Below are 20,225 nucleotides of genomic sequence, written 5' to 3' on the forward strand. Positions count from 1 at the left end.
TCAACTGGCCTACCTGGTTAAATAAAGGTGTTCTCAACTAGCCTACCTGGTGAAATAAAGGTGTTCTCAACTAGTCTACCTGGTTAAATAAAGGTGTTCTCAACTAGCCTACCTGGTTAAATAAAGGTGTTCTCAACTAGCCTAATGGTTAAATAAAGGTGAAATAAAATAAAATATAAAATATGTAATGAAGACAAACTTGAAAGGGTGAAATATGAAACGTCATTGTTTACTGAAATGATCGATTCTCTGGATAAGAGCGTCTGCTAAATGACTTAAATGTAAATGTAAATATCAAACGGATGGGGATTATAGATTGAATAACCGATCACTGATTGTATAATTCTTCTCGTGATTATGATTAAATAGTTACGAGCCTAAATGACTCAAGGATGATTCCTATTGATCTCTTAAATGAACTGGATTGTTGAATTCCCTAATTTTGTCCATAATGAGAAGGATTGTTATGATTTGATCTTTGTGATTATGAATTTGATTGGATACCTGTTATTCTGTTTCCTTTGCGATGCAGCACAGACTACTCAGTAAATATACCACTTTATGGTTAAAGGAATTCCCTGCCTCCGTCTCATCTATTCCTCTGTCAGCTGACCCGTGACCACCCTGTTCACCTTCACTGTCCGTCATCCTACCTGTCCAGCTACCCACACAGATTCCACTAATCTTTCACTGACGGTGTGAACTTTCTCTTTCAGACGCAGTGACGAAGGCTGTAGTGTCAGACCGATCTCAGCATGTCGTCAGACCTGTCACCGCATCGACCACTTACAGGAGGAATGTGCCTAAACAGGTCTATTCACACACACACACACACACACACACGTTTTGTTTTACTATCTTTGTGGGGACCTTCATTTGATTTCCGTTTAAAATGTTATTTTCCCTAACTCATAACCCCTAACTCATAACCCCTAACTCATAACCCCTAACTCATAACCCCTAACTCATAACCCCTAACTCATAACCCCTAACCCCTAACTCCTAACCCCTAACTCCTAACTCCTAACCCCTAACTCCTAAACCTAACCCCTAAACCTAACCCCTAAACATAACTCCTAAACCTAACTCCTAACCCCTAAACCTACCCCCTAACTCCTAACCCCTAACCCCTAAACATAATTCCTAACCCCTAACTCCTAACTCCTAAACCTAACTGTAACTTAAATAGCCTTTGTCCACATGGGGAGATGGGAAATGTACCCATTGAGGAGAATTGTCCTTGTTTGTACTGTAAATAACTATGTTGTTGTTGTAGGATTGGGTGTGGTCTGCTTCTGGAGAACAGGACAGATGCTCAGAGAAGGCAGGTACAGTATGACTGCTATATTTAGTAGGACTTCTATATTTAGTAGGACTTCTATATTTAGTAGGACTGCTATATTTCTATTTAATACTGCTCTGTCAGCAGGACACGGGAGGCTGGTGACGGGAGGAAAGGCTCATAATAATATCTGGAACGGAGGGAATGAAATTTGACACCATTCCATGAATTCCTTTCAAGCCATTTACTATGAGCCCGTCCTCTCCGATGAAGGTGCCTCCGGCCTCTTGTGCTACAGTATAATTTCACCGTGTGTTTTAGACCTGACTGTGTGTGTGTCTCTGTGTGTTAATCTGTCCTGCAGCCATTCTCTGTCATGTATCTGGCTCCCTCTACTCCAGACCAGTCTAAACCACAGCTGACTCTGGCACTGCCCTCTCTGCAGGATGACTACTGTGAGTGCCACACACACACACACACACACACACACACACACACACACACACACACACACACACACACACACACACACACACACACACACACACACACACACACACTTAGGAGTTAGGTAAAATACGATTTTGAATGGAAATAAAATATAGCGACCAAGCATATCCATCGTGCTATAGCTAACAGGCATATCCATTGTGTTATAGCTAACAGGCGTATCCATTGTGTTATAGCTAACAGGCGTATCCATTGTGCTATAGCTAACAGGCGTATCCATTGTGCTATAGCTAACAGGCGTATCCATTGTGCTATAGCTAACAGGCATATCCATTGTGTTATAGCTAACAGGCATATCCATCGTGCTATAGCTAACAGGCGTATCCATCGTGCTATAGCTAACAGGCGTATCCATCGTGCTATAGCTAACAGGCGTATCCATCGTGCTATAGCTAACAGGCGTATCCTTTGTGTTATAGCTAACACGCGTATCCATCGTGCTATAGCTAACACGCGTATCCATCGTGCTATAGCTAACAGGCATATCCATTGTGTTATAGCTAACAGGCGTATGTATTGTGCTATAGCTAACAGGCATATCCATCGTGCTATAGCTAACAGGCGTATCCATCGTGCTATAGCTAACAGGCGTATCCATTGTGTTATAGCTAACAGGCGTATGTATTGTGCTATAGCTAACAGGCGTATCCATCGTGTTATAGCCAACAGGCGTATCCATTGTGCTATAGCTAACACGCGTATCCATCGTGCTATAGCTAACAGGCGTATCCATTGTGCTATAGCTAACAGGCGTATGTATTGTGCTATAGCTAACAGGCGTATCCATCGTGTTATAGCTAACAGGCGTATCCATTGTGCTATAGCTAACAGGCGTATCCATTGTGCTATAGCTAACAGGCGTATCCATTGTGTTATAGCTAACAGGCGTATCCATTGTGTTATAGCTAACAGGCGTATCCATCGTGCTATAGCTAACAGGCGTATCCATTGTGCTATAGCTAACAGGCGTATCCATTGTGTTATAGCTAACAGGCGTATCCATCGTGCTATAGCTAACAGGCGTATCCATTGTGTTATAGCTAACAGGCGTATCCATTGTGTTATAGCTAACAGGCGTATCCATCGTGCTATAGCTAACAGGCGTATCCTTTGTGTTATAGCTAACAGGCGTATCCATCGTGCTATAGCTAATAAACGTATCCATTGTGTTATAGCTACCACGCGTATCCATTGTGTTATAGCTACCACGCGTATCCATTGTGTTATAGCTAACAGGCGTATCCGTTGTGTTATCCCCTGGTTAACTGGGGTAATGCTGCAAAAATCCGGAAACTGCAAAAAAAAAAATCACTGAAGCTGGAGACTCATATCTCCCTCACTAGCTTTAAGCACAAGCTGTCAGAGCAGCTCACAGATCACTGCACCTGTGCATAGCCCACCTGTAAATAGCCCATCCAACTACCTCATCCCCATACTGTATTTATTTTTTCATCTTGCTCCTTTGCACCCCAGTATCTCTACTTGTACACTCATCTTCTGCACATCTATCTCTCCACTGTTTCTACATTTCTATATTGTAATTATTTTGCCACTATTGACAATTTATTGCCTTAACTCTGTTATCCTACCTCATTTGCACACACTGTAAAAATGATTTTTCTACTGTGTTATTGACTTGTTTATTGTTTACTCCATGTGTAACTCTGTGTTGTCTGTTCACACTGCTATGCTTTATCTTGGCCAGGTCGCAGTTGTAAATGAGAACTTGTTCTCAACTAGCCTACCTGGTTAAATAAAGGTGGAATAAAAAAAATGTTACCCTTAGTGGTATTGACGTCTTGAGGACCTGGACAAACGTTGAATACTGTAGTCTATCTGGTGTGATCTTGCTATAGCTGTGGAAAGAATGGACGTTTGTCTTTTGGATAGGGTTCAAGCTTAATTCTTTACCCAGATCTTTGTCAGATTAAGCATTTCTGGAAATGTGTGTGTGTGTGTGTTGGTAATGCGTGTGTTTATCTTCTAGTTAATGAAACATATAGAGTGACGCAACGTCTCTTTAACAGATTCTCCAGGAAGTTAAATATAAATTCCAAAATCAGACAATATGTTAAGTTCACTGGAAGATCATATAACGTTGTTAGTGTTTGTCTTCACAATCAGATTGTATGTAATGTCTTTTATTTAACTTTTATTTAACTAGGCAAGTCAGTTTTAAGAACAAGTTCTTATTTTCAATGACAGCCTACCAAAAGGCCTCCTGTGAGGACCGGGGCCTGGGATTAAAAATAAATGAAATAAAATATAGGACAAAACGCACATCACGACAAGAGACAACACTACATAAAGAGAGACCTAGGACAACAACGCAGCATGGTAGCAACACAACACTACATAAAGAGAGACCTAGGACAACAACGCAGCATGGTAGCAACACAACACTACATAAAGAGAGACCTACGACAACAACGCAGCATGGCAACAACACAACATGACAGCAACACAACACGCAGCATGGTAGCAACACAACACTACATAAAGAGAGACCTAGGACAACAACGCAGCATGGTAGCAACACAACACTACATAAAGAGAGACCTAGGACAACAACGCAGCATGGTAGCAACACAACACTACATAAAGAGAGACCTAGGACAACAACGCAGCATGGTAGCAACACAACACTACATAAAGAGAGACCTAGGACAACAACGCAGCATGGTAGCAACACAACACTACATAAAGAGAGACCTAGGACAACAACGCAGCATGGTAGCAACACAACACTACATAAAGAGAGACCTAGGACAACAACGCAGCATGGTAGCAACACAACACTACATAAAGAGAGACCTAGGACAACAACGCAGCATGGTAGCAACACAACACTACATAAAGAGAGACCTAGGACAACAACGCAGCATGGTAGCAACACAACACTACATAAAGAGAGACCTAGGACAACAACGCAGCATGGTAGCAACACAACACTACATAAAGAGAGACCTAGGACAACAACGCAGCATGGCAGCAACACAACACTACATAAAGAGAGACCTAGGACAACAACGCAGCATGGCAGCAACACAACACTACATAAAGAGAGACCTAGGACAACAACGCAGCATGGCAGCAACACAACACTACATAAAGAGAGACCTAGGACAACAACGCAGCATGGCAGCAACACAACACTACATAAAGAGAGACCTAGGACAACAACGCAGCATGGCAGCAACACAACACTACATAAAGAGAGACCTAGGACAACAACGCAGCATGGCAGCAACACAACACTACATAAAGAGAGACCTAGGACAACAACGCAGCATGGCAGCAACACAACACTACATAAAGAGAGACCTAGGACAACAACGCAGCATGGCAGCAACACAACACTACATAAAGAGAGACCTAGGACAACAACGCAGCATGGCAGCAACACAACACTACATAAAGAGAGACCTAGGACAACAACGCAGCATGGCAGCAACACAACACTACATAAAGAGAGACCTAGGACAACAACGCAGCATGGCAGCAACACAACACTACATAAAGAGAGACCTAGGACAACAACGCAGCATGGCAGCAACACAACACTACATAAAGAGAGACCTAGGACAACAACGCAGCATGGCAGCAACACAACACTACATAAAGAGAGACCTAGGACAACAACGCAGCATGGCAGCAACACAACACTACATAAAGAGAGACCTAGGACAACAACGCAGCATGGCAGCAACACAACACTACATAAAGAGAGACCTAGGACAACAACGCAGCATGGCAGCAACACAACACTACATAAAGAGAGACCTAGGACAACAACGCAGCATGGCAGCAACACAACACTACATAAAGAGAGACCTAGGACAACAACGCAGCATGGCAGCAACACAACACTACATAAAGAGAGACCTAGGACAACAACGCAGCATGGCAGCAACACAACACTACATAAAGAGAGACCTAGGACAACAACGCAGCATGGCAGCAACACAACACTACATAAAGAGAGACCTAGGACAACAACGCAGCATGGCAGCAACACAACACTACATAAAGAGAGACCTAGGACAACAACGCAGCATGGCAGCAACACAACACTACATAAAGAGAGACCTAGGACAACAACGCAGCATGGCAGCAACACAACACTACATAAAGAGAGACCTAGGACAACAACGCAGCATGGCAGCAACACAACACTACATAAAGAGAGACCTAGGACAACAACGCAGCATGGCAGCAACACAACACTACATAAAGAGAGACCTAGGACAACAACGCAGCATGGCAGCAACACAACACTACATAAAGAGAGACCTAGGACAACAACGCAGCATGGCAGCAACACAACACTACATAAAGAGAGACCTAGGACAACAACGCAGCATGGCAGCAACACAACACTACATAAAGAGAGACCTAGGACAACAACGCAGCATGGCAGCAACACAACACTACATAAAGAGAGACCTAGGACAACAACGCAGCATGGTAGCAACACAACACTACATAAAGAGAGACCTAGGACAACAACGCAGCATGGCAGCAACACAACACTACATAAAGAGAGACCTAGGACAACAACGCAGCATGGCAGCAACACAACACTACATAAAGAGAGACCTAGGACAACAACGCAGCATGGCAGCAACACAACACTACATAAAGAGAGACCTAGGACAACAACGCAGCATGGCAGCAACACAACACTACATAAAGAGAGACCTAGGACAACAACGCAGCATGGCAGCAACACAACACTACATAAAGAGAGACCTAGGACAACAACGCAGCATGGCAGCAACACAACACTACATAAAGAGAGACCTAGGACAACAACGCAGCATGGCAGCAACACAACACTACATAAAGAGAGACCTAGGACAACAACGCAGCATGGCAGCAACACAACACTACATAAAGAGAGACCTAGGACAACAACGCAGCATGGCAGCAACACAACACTACATAAAGAGAGACCTAGGACAACAACGCAGCATGGCAGCAACACAACACTACATAAAGAGAGACCTAGGACAACAACGCAGCATGGCAGCAACACAACACTACATAAAGAGAGACCTAGGACAACAACGCAGCATGGCAGCAACACAACACTACATAAAGAGAGACCTAGGACAACAACGCAGCATGGCAGCAACACAACACTACATAAAGAGAGACCTAGGACAACAACGCAGCATGGCAGCAACACAACACTACATAAAGAGAGACCTAGGACAACAACGCAGCATGGCAGCAACACAACACTACATAAAGAGAGACCTAGGACAACAACGCAGCATGGCAGCAACACAACACTACATAAAGAGAGACCTAGGACAACAACGCAGCATGGCAGCAACACAACACTACATAAAGAGAGACCTAGGACAACAACGCAGCATGGCAGCAACACAACACTACATAAAGAGAGACCAGCATGGGACAACAACGACAACAACGCAGCATGGCAGCAACACAACACTACATAAAGAGAGACCTAGGACAACAACGCAGCATGGCAGCAACACAACACTACATAAAGAGAGACCTAGGACAACAACGCAGCATGGCAGCAACACAACACTACATAAAGAGAGACCTAGGACAACAACGCAGCATGGCAGCAACACAACACTACATAAAGAGAGACCTAGGACAACAACGCAGCATGGCAGCAACACAACACTACATAAAGAGAGACCTAGGACAACAACGCAGCATGGCAGCAACACAACACTACATAAAGAGAGACCTAGGACAACAACGCAGCATGGCAGCAACACAACACTACATAAAGAGAGACCTAGGACAACAACGCAGCATGGCAGCAACACAACACTACATAAAGAGAGACCTAGGACAACAACGCAGCATGGCAGCAACACAACACTACATAAAGAGAGACCTAGGACAACAACGCAGCATGGCAGCAACACAACACTACATAAAGAGAGACCTAGGACAACAACGCAGCATGGCAGCAACACAACACTACATAAAGAGAGACCTAGGACAACAACGCAGCATGGCAGCAACACAACACTACATAAAGAGAGACCTAGGACAACAACGCAGCATGGCAGCAACACAACACTACATAAAGAGAGACCTAGGACAACAACGCAGCATGGCAGCAACACAACACTACATAAAGAGAGACCTAGGACAACAACGCAGCATGGCAGCAACACAACACTACATAAAGAGAGACCTAGGACAACAACGCAGCATGGCAGCAACACAACACTACATAAAGAGAGACCTAGGACAACAACGCAGCATGGCAGCAACACAACACTACATAAAGAGAGACCTAGGACAACAACGCAGCATGGCAGCAACACAACACTACATAAAGAGAGACCTAGGACAACAACGCAGCATGGCAGCAACACAACACTACATAAAGAGAGACCTAGGACAACAACGCAGCATGGCAGCAACACAACACTACATAAAGAGAGACCTAGGACAACAACGCAGCATGGCAGCAACACAACACTACATAAAGAGAGACCTAGGACAACAACGCAGCATGGCAGCAACACAACACTACATAAAGAGAGACCTAGGACAACAACGCAGCATGGCAGCAACACAACACTACATAAAGAGAGACCTAGGACAACAACGCAGCATGGCAGCAACACAACACTACATAAAGAGAGACCTAGGACAACAACGCAGCATGGCAGCAACACAACACTACATAAAGAGAGACCTAGGACAACAACGCAGCATGGCAGCAACACAACACTACATAAAGAGAGACCTAGGACAACAACGCAGCATGGCAGCAACACAACACTACATAAAGAGAGACCTAGGACAACAACGCAGCATGGCAGCAACACAACACTACATAAAGAGAGACCTAGGACAACAACGCAGCATGGCAGCAACACAACACTACATAAAGAGAGACCTAGGACAACAACGCAGCATGGCAGCAACACAACACTACATAAAGAGAGACCTAGGACAACAACGCAGCATGGCAGCAACACAACACTACATAAAGAGAGACCTAGGACAACAACGCAGCATGGCAGCAACACAACACTACATAAAGAGAGACCTAGGACAACAACGCAGCATGGCAGCAACACAACACTACATAAAGAGAGACCTAGGACAACAACGCAGCATGGCAGCAACACAACACTACATAAAGAGAGACCTAGGACAACAACGCAGCATGGCAGCAACACAACACTACATAAAGAGAGACCTAGGACAACAACGCAGCATGGCAGCAACACAACACTACATAAAGAGAGACCTAGGACAACAACGCAGCAACACAACACTACATAAAGAGAGACCAGGGCAGCAACACAACACTACATAAAGAGAGACCTAGGACAACAACGCAGCATGGCAGCAACACAACACTACATAAAGAGAGACCTAGGACAACAACGCAGCATGGCAGCAACACAACACTACATAAAGAGAGACCTAGGACAACAACGCAGCATGGCAGCAACACAACACTACATAAAGAGAGACCTAGGACAACAACGCAGCATGGCAGCAACACAACACTACATAAAGAGAGACCTAGGACAACAACGCAGCATGGCAGCAACACAACACTACATAAAGAGAGACCTAGGACAACAACGCAGCATGGCAGCAACACAACACTACATAAAGAGAGACCTAGGACAACAACGCAGCATGGCAGCAACACAACACTACATAAAGAGAGACCTAGGACAACAACGCAGCATGGCAGCAACACAACACTACATAAAGAGAGACCTAGGACAACAACGCAGCATGGCAGCAACACAACACTACATAAAGAGAGACCTAGGACAACAACGCAGCATGGCAGCAACACAACACTACATAAAGAGAGACCTAGGACAACAACGCAGCATGGCAGCAACACAACACTACATAAAGAGAGACCTAGGACAACAACGCAGCATGGCAGCAACACAACACTACATAAAGAGAGACCTAGGACAACAACGCAGCATGGCAGCAACACAACACTACATAAAGAGAGACCTAGGACAACAACGCAGCATGGCAGCAACACAACACTACATAAAGAGAGACCTAGGACAACAACGCAGCATGGCAGCAACACAACACTACATAAAGAGAGACCTAGGACAACAACGCAGCATGGCAGCAACACAACACTACATAAAGAGAGACCTAGGACAACAACGCAGCATGGCAGCAACACAACACTACATAAAGAGAGACCTAGGACAACAACGCAGCATGGCAGCAACACAACACTACATAAAGAGAGACCTAGGACAACAACGCAGCATGGCAGCAACACAACACTACATAAAGAGAGACCTAGGACAACAACGCAGCATGGCAGCAACACAACACTACATAAAGAGAGACCTAGGACAACAACGCAGCATGGCAGCAACACAACACTACATAAAGAGAGACCTAGGACAACAACGCAGCATGGCAGCAACACAACACTACATAAGAGAGACCTAGGACAACAACGCAGCATGGCAGCAACACAACACTACATAAAGAGAGACCTAGGACAACAACGCAGCATGGCAGCAACACAACACTACATAAAGAGAGACCTAGGACAACAACGCAGCATGGCAGCAACACAACACTACATAAAGAGAGACCTAGGACAACAACGCAGCATGGCAGCAACACAACACTACATAAAGAGAGACCTAGGACAACAACGCAGCATGGCAGCAACACAACACTACATAAAGAGAGACCTAGGACAACAACGCAGCATGGCAGCAACACAACACTACATAAAGAGAGACCTAGGACAACAACGCAGCATGGCAGCAACACAACACTACATAAAGAGAGACCTAGGACAACAACGCAGCATGGCAGCAACACAACACTACATAAAGAGAGACCTAGGACAACAACGCAGCATGGCAGCAACACAACACTACATAAGAGAGACCTAGGACAACAACGCAGCATGGCAGCAACACAACACTACATAAAGAGAGACCTAGGACAACAACGCAGCATGGCAGCAACACAACACTACATAAAGAGAGACCTAGGACAACAACGCAGCATGGCAGCAACACAACACTACATAAAGAGAGACCTAGGACAACAACGCAGCATGGCAGCAACACAACACTACATAAAGAGAGACCTAGGACAACAACGCAGCATGGCAGCAACACAACACTACATAAAGAGAGACCTAGGACAACAACGCAGCATGGCAGCAACACAACACTACATAAAGAGAGACCTAGGACAACAACGCAGCATGGCAGCAACACAACACTACATAAAGAGAGACCTAGGACAACAACGCAGCATGGCAGCAACACAACACTACATAAAGAGAGACCTAGGACAACAACGCAGCATGGCAGCAACACAACACTACATAAAAGAGAGACCTAGGACAACAACGCAGCATGGCAGCAACACAACACTACATAAAGAGAGACCTAGGACAACAACGCAGCATGGCAGCAACACAACACTACATAAAGAGAGACCTAGGACAACAACGCAGCATGGCAGCAACACAACACTACATAAAGAGAGACCTAGGACAACAACGCAGCATGGCAGCAACACAACACTACATAAAGAGAGACCTAGGACAACAACGCAGCATGGCAGCAACACAACACTACATAAAGAGAGACCTAGGACAACAACGCAGCATGGCAGCAACACAACACTACATAAAGAGAGACCTAGGACAACAACGCAGCATGGCAGCAACACAACACTACATAAAGAGAGACCTAGGACAACAACGCAGCATGGCAGCAACACAACACTACATAAAGAGAGACCTAGGACAACAACGCAGCATGGCAGCAACACAACACTACATAAAAGAGAGACCTAGGACAACAACGCAGCATGGCAGCAACACAACACTACATAAAGAGAGACCTAGGACAACAACGCAGCATGGCAGCAACACAACACTACATAAAGAGAGACCTAGGACAACAACGCAGCATGGCAGCAACACAACACTACATAAAGAGAGACCTAGGACAACAACGCAGCATGGCAGCAACACAACACTACATAAAGAGAGACCTAGGACAACAACGCAGCATGGCAGCAACACAACACTACATAAAGAGAGACCTAGGACAACAACGCAGCATGGCAGCAACACAACACTACATAAAGAGAGACCTAGGACAACAACGCAGCATGGCAGCAACACAACACTACATAAAGAGAGACCTAGGACAACAACGCAGCATGGCAGCAACACAACACTACATAAAGAGAGACCTAGGACAACAACGCAGCATGGCAGCAACACAACACTACATAAAGAGAGACCTAGGACAACAACGCAGCATGGCAGCAACACAACACTACATAAAGAGAGACCTAGGACAACAACGCAGCATGGCAGCAACACAACACTACATAAAGAGAGACCTAGGACAACAACGCAGCATGGCAGCAACACAACACTACATAAAGAGAGACCTAGGACAACAACGCAGCATGGCAGCAACACAACACTACATAAAGAGAGACCTAGGACAACAACGCAGCATGGCAGCAACACAACACTACATAAAGAGAGACCTAGGACAACAACGCAGCATGGCAGCAACACAACACTACATAAAGAGAGACCTAGGACAACAACGCAGCATGGCAGCAACACAACACTACATAAAGAGAGACCTAGGACAACAACGCAGCATGGCAGCAACACAACACTACATAAAGAGAGACCTAGGACAACAACGCAGCATGGCAGCAACACAACACTACATAAAGAGAGACCTAGGACAACAACGCAGCATGGCAGCAACACAACACTACATAAAGAGAGACCTAGGACAACAACGCAGCATGGCAGCAACACAACACTACATAAAGAGACCTAGGACAACAACGCAGCATGGCAGCAACACAACACTACATAAAGAGAGACCTAGGACAACAACGCAGCATGGCAGCAACACAACACTACATAAAGAGAGACCTAGGACAACAACGCAGCATGGCAGCAACACAACACTACATAAAGAGAGACCTAGGACAACAACGCAGCATGGCAGCAACACAACACTACATAAAGAGAGACCTAGGACAACAACGCAGCATGGCAGCAACACAACACTACATAAAGAGAGACCTAGGACAACAACGCAGCATGGCAGCAACACAACACTACATAAAGAGAGACCTAGGACAACAACGCAGCATGGCAGCAACACAACACTACATAAAGAGAGACCTAGGACAACAACGCAGCATGGCAGCAACACAACACTACATAAAGAGAGACCTAGGACAACAACGCAGCATGGCAGCAACACAACACTACATAAAGAGAGACCTAGGACAACAACGCAGCATGGCAGCAACACAACACTACATAAAGAGAGACCTAGGACAACAACGCAGCATGGCAGCAACACAACACTACATAAAGAGAGACCTAGGACAACAACGCAGCATGGCAGCAACACAACACTACATAAAGAGAGACCTAGGACAACAACGCAGCATGGCAGCAACACAACACTACATAAAGAGAGACCTAGGACAACAACGCAGCATGGCAGCAACACAACACTACATAAAGAGAGACCTAGGACAACAACGCAGCATGGCAGCAACACAACACTACATAAAGAGAGACCTAGGACAACAACGCAGCATGGTAGCAACACAACACTACATAAAGAGAGACCTAGGACAACAACGCAGCATGGTAGCAACACAACACTACATAAAGAGAGACCTAGGACAACAACGCAGCATGGTAGCAACACAACACTACATAAAGAGAGACCTAGGACAACAACGCAGCATGGTAGCAACACAACACTACATAAAGAGAGACCTAGGACAACAACGCAGCATGGTAGCAACACAACACTACATAAAGAGAGACCTAGGACAACAACGCAGCATGGTAGCAACACAACACTACATAAAGAGAGACCTAGGACAACAACGCAGCATGGTAGCAACACAACACTACATAAAGAGAGACCTAGGACAACAACGCAGCATGGTAGCAACACAACACTACATAAAGAGAGACCTAGGACAACAACGCAGCATGGTAGCAACACAACACTACATAAAGAGAGACCTAGGACAACAACGCAGCATGGTAGCAACACAACACTACATAAAGAGACCTAGGACAACAACGCAGCATGGTAGCAACACAACACTACATAAAGAGAGACCTAGGACAACAACGCAGCATGGTAGCAACACAACACTACATAAAGAGAGACCTAGGACAACAACGCAGCATGGTAGCAACACAACACTACATAAAGAGAGACCTAGGACAACAACGCAGCATGGTAGCAACACAACACTACATAAAGAGAGACCTAGGACAACAACGCAGCATGGTAGCAACACAACACTACATAAAGAGAGACCTAGGACAACAACGCAGCATGGTAGCAACACAACACTACATAAAGAGAGACCTAGGACAACAACGCAGCATGGTAGCAACACAACACTACATAAAGAGAGACCTAGGACAACAACGCAGCATGGTAGCAACACAACACTACATAAAGAGAGACCTAGGACAACAACGCAGCATGGTAGCAACACAACACTACATAAAGAGAGACCTAGGACAACAACGCAGCATGGTAGCAACACAACACTACATAAAGAGAGACCTAGGACAACAACGCAGCATGGTAGCAACACAACACTACATAAAGAGAGACCTAGGACAACAACGCAGCATGGTAGCAACACAACACTACATAAAGAGAGACCTAGGACAACAACGCAGCATGGCAGCAACACAACACTACATAAAGAGAGACCTAGGACAACAACGCAGCATGGCAGCAACACAACACTACATAAAGAGAGACCTAGGACAACAACGCAGCATGGCAGCAACACAACACTACATAAAAAGAGAGACCTAGGACAACAACGCAGCATGGCAGCAACACAACACTACATAAAGAGAGACCTGGGACAACAACGCAGCATGGCAGCAACACAACACTACATAAAGAGAGACCTAGGACAACAACGCAGCATGGCAGCAACACAACACTACATAAAGAGAGACCTAGGACAACAACGCAGCATGGCAGCAACACAACACTACATAAAGAGAGACCTAGGACAACAACGCAGCATGGCAGCAACACAACACTACATAAAGAGAGACCTAGGACAACAACGCAGCATGGCAGCAACACAACACTACATAAAGAGAGACCTAGGACAACAACGCAGCATGGCAGCAACACAACACTACATAAAGAGAGACCTAGGACAACAACGCAGCATGGCAGCAACACAACACTACATAAAGAGAGACCTAGGACAACAACGCAGCATGGCAGCAACACAACACTACATAAAGAGAGACCTAGGACAACAACGCAGCATGGCAGCAACACAACACTACATAAAGAGAGACCTAGGACAACAACGCAGCATGGCAGCAACACAACACTACATAAAGAGAGACCTAGGACAACAACGCAGCATGGCAGCAACACAACACTACATAAAGAGAGACCTAGGACAACAACGCAGCATGGCAGCAACACAACACTACATAAAGAGAGACCTAGGACAACAACGCAGCATGGCAGCAACACAACACTACATAAAGAGAGACCTAGGACAACAACGCAGCATGGTAGCAACACAACACTACATAAAGAGAGACCTAGGACAACAACGCAGCATGGCAGCAACACAACACTACATAAAGAGAGACCTAGGACAACAACGCAGCATGGCAGCAACACAACACTACATAAAGAGAGACCTAGGACAACAACGCAGCATGGCAGCAACACAACACTACATAAAGAGAGACCTAGGACAACAACGCAGCATGGCAGCAACACAACACTACATAAAGAGAGACCTAGGACAACAACGCAGCATGGCAGCAACACAACACTACATAAAGAGAGACCTAGGACAACAACGCAGCATGGCAGCAACACAACACTACATAAAGAGAGACCTAGGACAACAACGCAGCATGGCAGCAACACAACACTACATAAAGAGAGACCTAGGACAACAACGCAGCATGGCAGCAACACAACACTACATAAAGAGAGACCTAGGACAACAACGCAGCATGGCAGCAACACAACACTACATAAAGAGAGACCTAGGACAACAACGCAGCATGGTAGCAACACAACACTACATAAAGAGAGACCTAGGACAACAACGCAGCATGGTAGCAACACAACACTACATAAAGAGAGACCTAGGACAACAACGCAGCATGGTAGCAACACAACACTACATAAAGAGAGACCTAGGACAACAACGCAGCATGGTAGCAACACAACACTACATAAAGAGAGACCTAGGACAACAACGCAGCATGGTAGCAACACAACACTACATAAAGAGAGACCTAGGACAACAACGCAGCATGGTAGCAACACAACACTACATAAAGAGAGACCTAGGACAACAACGCAGCATGGTAGCAACACAACACTACATAAAGAGAGACCTAGGACAACAACGCAGCATGGTAGCAACACAACACTACATAAAGAGAGACCTAGGACAACAACGCAGCATGGCAGCAACACAACACTACATAAAGAGAGACCTAGGACAACAACGCAGCATGGCAGCAACACAACACTACATAAAGAGAGACCTAGGACAACAACGCAGCATGGCAGCAACACAACACTACATAAAGAGAGACCTAGGACAACAACGCAGCATGGTAGCAACACAACACTACATAAAGAGAGACCTAGGACAACAACGCAGCATGGCAGCAACACAACACTACATAAAGAGAGACCTAGGACAACAACGCAGCATGGCAGCAACACAACACTACATAAAGAGACCTAGGACAACAACGCAGCATGGCAGCAACACAACACTACATAAAGAGAGACCTAGGACAACAACGCAGCATGGTAGCAACACAACACTACATAAAGAGAGACCTAGGACAACAACGCAGCATGGCAGCAACACAACACTACATAAAGAGAGACCTAGGACAACAACGCAGCATGGCAGCAACACAACACTACATAAAGAGAGACCTAGGACAACAACGCAGCATGGCAGCAACACAACACTACATAAAGAGAGACCTAGGACAACAACGCAGCATGGCAGCAACACAACACTACATAAAGAGAGACCTAGGACAACAACGCAGCATGGCAGCAACACAACACTACATAAAGAGAGACCTAGGACAACAACGCAGCATGGCAGCAACACAACACTACATAAAGAGAGACCTAGGACAACAACGCAGCATGGCAGCAACACAACACTACATAAAGAGAGACCTAGGACAACAACGCAGCATGGCAGCAACACAACACTACATAAAGAGAGACCTAGGACAACAACGCAGCATGGCAGCAACACAACACTACATAAAGAGAGACCTAGGACAACAACGCAGCATGGCAGCAACACAACACTACATAAAGAGAGACCTAGGACAACAACGCAGCATGGCAGCAACACAACACTACATAAAGAGAGACCTAGGACAACAACGCAGCATGGCAGCAACACAACACTACATAAAGAGAGACCTAGGACAACAACGCAGCATGGCAGCAACACAACACATACATAAAGAGAGACCTAGGACAACAACGCAGCATGGCAGCAACACAACACTACATAAAGAGAGACCTAGGACAACAACGCAGCATGGCAGCAACACAACACTACATAAAGAGAGACCTAGGACAACAACGCAGCATGGCAGCAACACAACACTACATAAAGAGAGACCTAGGACAACAACGCAGCATGGCAGCAACACAACACTACATAAAGAGAGACCTAGGACAACAACGCAGCATGGCAGCAACACAACACTACATAAAGAGAGACCTAGGACAACAACGCAGCATGGCAGCAACACAACACTACATAAAGAGAGACCTAGGACAACAACGCAGCATGGTAGCAACACAACACTACATAAAGAGAGACCTAGGACAACAACGCAGCATGGCAGCAACACAACACTACATAAAGAGAGACCTAGGACAACAACGCAGCATGGTAGCAACACAACACTACATAAAGAGAGACCTAGGACAACAACGCAGCATGGTAGCAACACAACACTACATAAAGAGAGACCTAGGACAACAACGCAGCATGGTAGCAACACAACACTACATAAAGAGAGACCTAGGACAACAACGCAGCATGGTAGCAACACAACACTACATAAAGAGAGACCTAGGACAACAACGCAGCATGGTAGCAACACAACACTACATAAAGAGAGACCTAGGACAACAACGCAGCATGGTAGCAACACAACACTACATAAAGAGAGACCTAGGACAACAACGCAGCATGGTAGCAACACAACACTACATAAAGAGAGACCTAGGACAACAACGCAGCATGGTAGCAACACAACACTACATAAAGAGAGACCTAGGACAACAACGCAGCATGGTAGCAACACAACACTACATAAAGAGAGACCTAGGACAACAACGCAGCATGGTAGCAACACAACACTACATAAAGAGAGACCTAGGACAACAACGCAGCATGGTAGCAACACAACACTACATAAAGAGAGACCTAGGACAACAACGCAGCATGGTAGCAACACAACACTACATAAAGAGAGACCTAGGACAACAACGCAGCATGGTAGCAACACAACACTACATAAAGAGAGACCTAGGACAACAACGCAGCATGGTAGCAACACAACACTACATAAAGAGAGACCTAGGACAACAACGCAGCATGGTAGCAACACAACACTACATAAAGAGAGACCTAGGACAACAACGCAGCATGGTAGCAACACAACACTACATAAAGAGAGACCTAGGACAACAACGCAGCATGGTAGCAACACAACACTACATAAAGAGAGACCTAGGACAACAACGCAGCATGGTAGCAACACAACACTACATAAAGAGAGACCTAGGACAACAACGCAGCATGGTAGCAACACAACACTACATAAAGAGAGACCTAGGACAACAACGCAGCATGGTAGCAACACAACACTACATAAAGAGAGACCTAGGACAACAACGCAGCATGGTAGCAACACAACACTACATAAAGAGAGACCTAGGACAACAACGCAGCATGGTAGCAACACAACACTACATAAAGAGAGACCTAGGACAACAACGCAGCATGGTAGCAACACAACACTACATAAAGAGAGACCTAGGACAACAACGCAGCATGGTAGCAACACAACACTACATAAAGAGAGACCTAGGACAACAACGCAGCATGGTAGCAACACAACACTACATAAAGAGAGACCTAGGACAACAACGCAGCATGGTAGCAACACAACACTACATAAAGAGAGACCTAGGACAACAACGCAGCATGGTAGCAACACAACACTACATAAAGAGAGACCTAGGACAACAACGCAGCATGGTAGCAACACAACACTACATAAAGAGAGACCTAGGACAACAACGCAGCATGGTAGCAACACAACACTACATAAAGAGAGACCTAGGACAACAACGCAGCATGGTAGCAACACAACACTACATAAAGAGAGACCTAGGACAACAACGCAGCATGGTAGCATAAAGAGAACTAGGACAAACGCAGCTACACTAAAGAGAGACCTAGGACAACAACGCAGCATGGTAGCAACACAACACTACATAAAGAGAGACCTAGGACAACAACGCAGCATGGTAGCAACACAACACTACATAAAGAGAGACCTAGGACAACAACGCAGCATGGTAGCAACACAACACTACATAAAGAGAGACCTAGGACAACAACGCAGCATGGTAGCAACACAACACTACATAAAGAGAGACCTAGGACAACAACGCAGCATGGTAGCAACACAACACTACATAAAGAGAGACCTAGGACAACAACGCAGCATGGTAGCAACACAACACTACATAAAGAGAGACCTAGGACAACAACGCAGCATGGTAGCAACACAACACTACATAAAGAGAGACCTAGGACAACAACGCAGCATGGTAGCAACACAACACTACATAAAGAGAGACCTAGGACAACAACGCAGCATGGTAGCAACACAACACTACATAAAGAGAGACCTAGGACAACAACGCAGCATGGTAGCAACACAACACTACATAAGAGAGACCTAGACAACAACGCAGCATGGTAGCAACACAACACTACGAGACCTAGGACAACAACGCAGCATGGTAGCAACACAACACTACATAAAGAGAGACCTAGGACAACAACGCAGCATGGTAGCAACACAACACTACATAAAGAGAGACCTAGGACAACAACGCAGCATGGTAGCAACACAACACTACATAAAGAGAGACCTAGGACAACAACGCAGCATGGTAGCAACACAACACTACATAAAGAGAGACCTAGGACAACAACGCAGCATGGTAGCAACACAACACTACATAAAGAGAGACCTAGGACAACAACGCAGCAT

General features: G+C 45.4%; 1 protein-coding gene across 3 annotated transcripts in view; it reads left to right on the plus strand.

The window, feature by feature from the left end:
• Positions 1-20,225, plus strand: part of LOC124034715 (cell division cycle protein 20 homolog B-like) — a 55,004-nt gene that overhangs the window by 20,502 nt on the left and 14,277 nt on the right. For all 3 annotated transcript variants that reach the window (XM_046348198.1, XM_046348201.1, XM_046348200.1), the window contains 3 exons: positions 717-811; positions 1,277-1,328; positions 1,647-1,737. In XM_046348198.1, the coding sequence (XP_046204154.1) occupies positions 756-811; positions 1,277-1,328; positions 1,647-1,737 (199 nt within the window). In that variant the 5' untranslated portion in view covers positions 717-755. The remainder of the gene's footprint in view (positions 1-716; positions 812-1,276; positions 1,329-1,646; positions 1,738-20,225) is intronic.

This window comes from Oncorhynchus gorbuscha, linkage group LG04 (assembly GCF_021184085.1).
Source record: "Oncorhynchus gorbuscha isolate QuinsamMale2020 ecotype Even-year linkage group LG04, OgorEven_v1.0, whole genome shotgun sequence".
Taxonomy (NCBI): domain Eukaryota; kingdom Metazoa; phylum Chordata; class Actinopteri; order Salmoniformes; family Salmonidae; genus Oncorhynchus; species Oncorhynchus gorbuscha.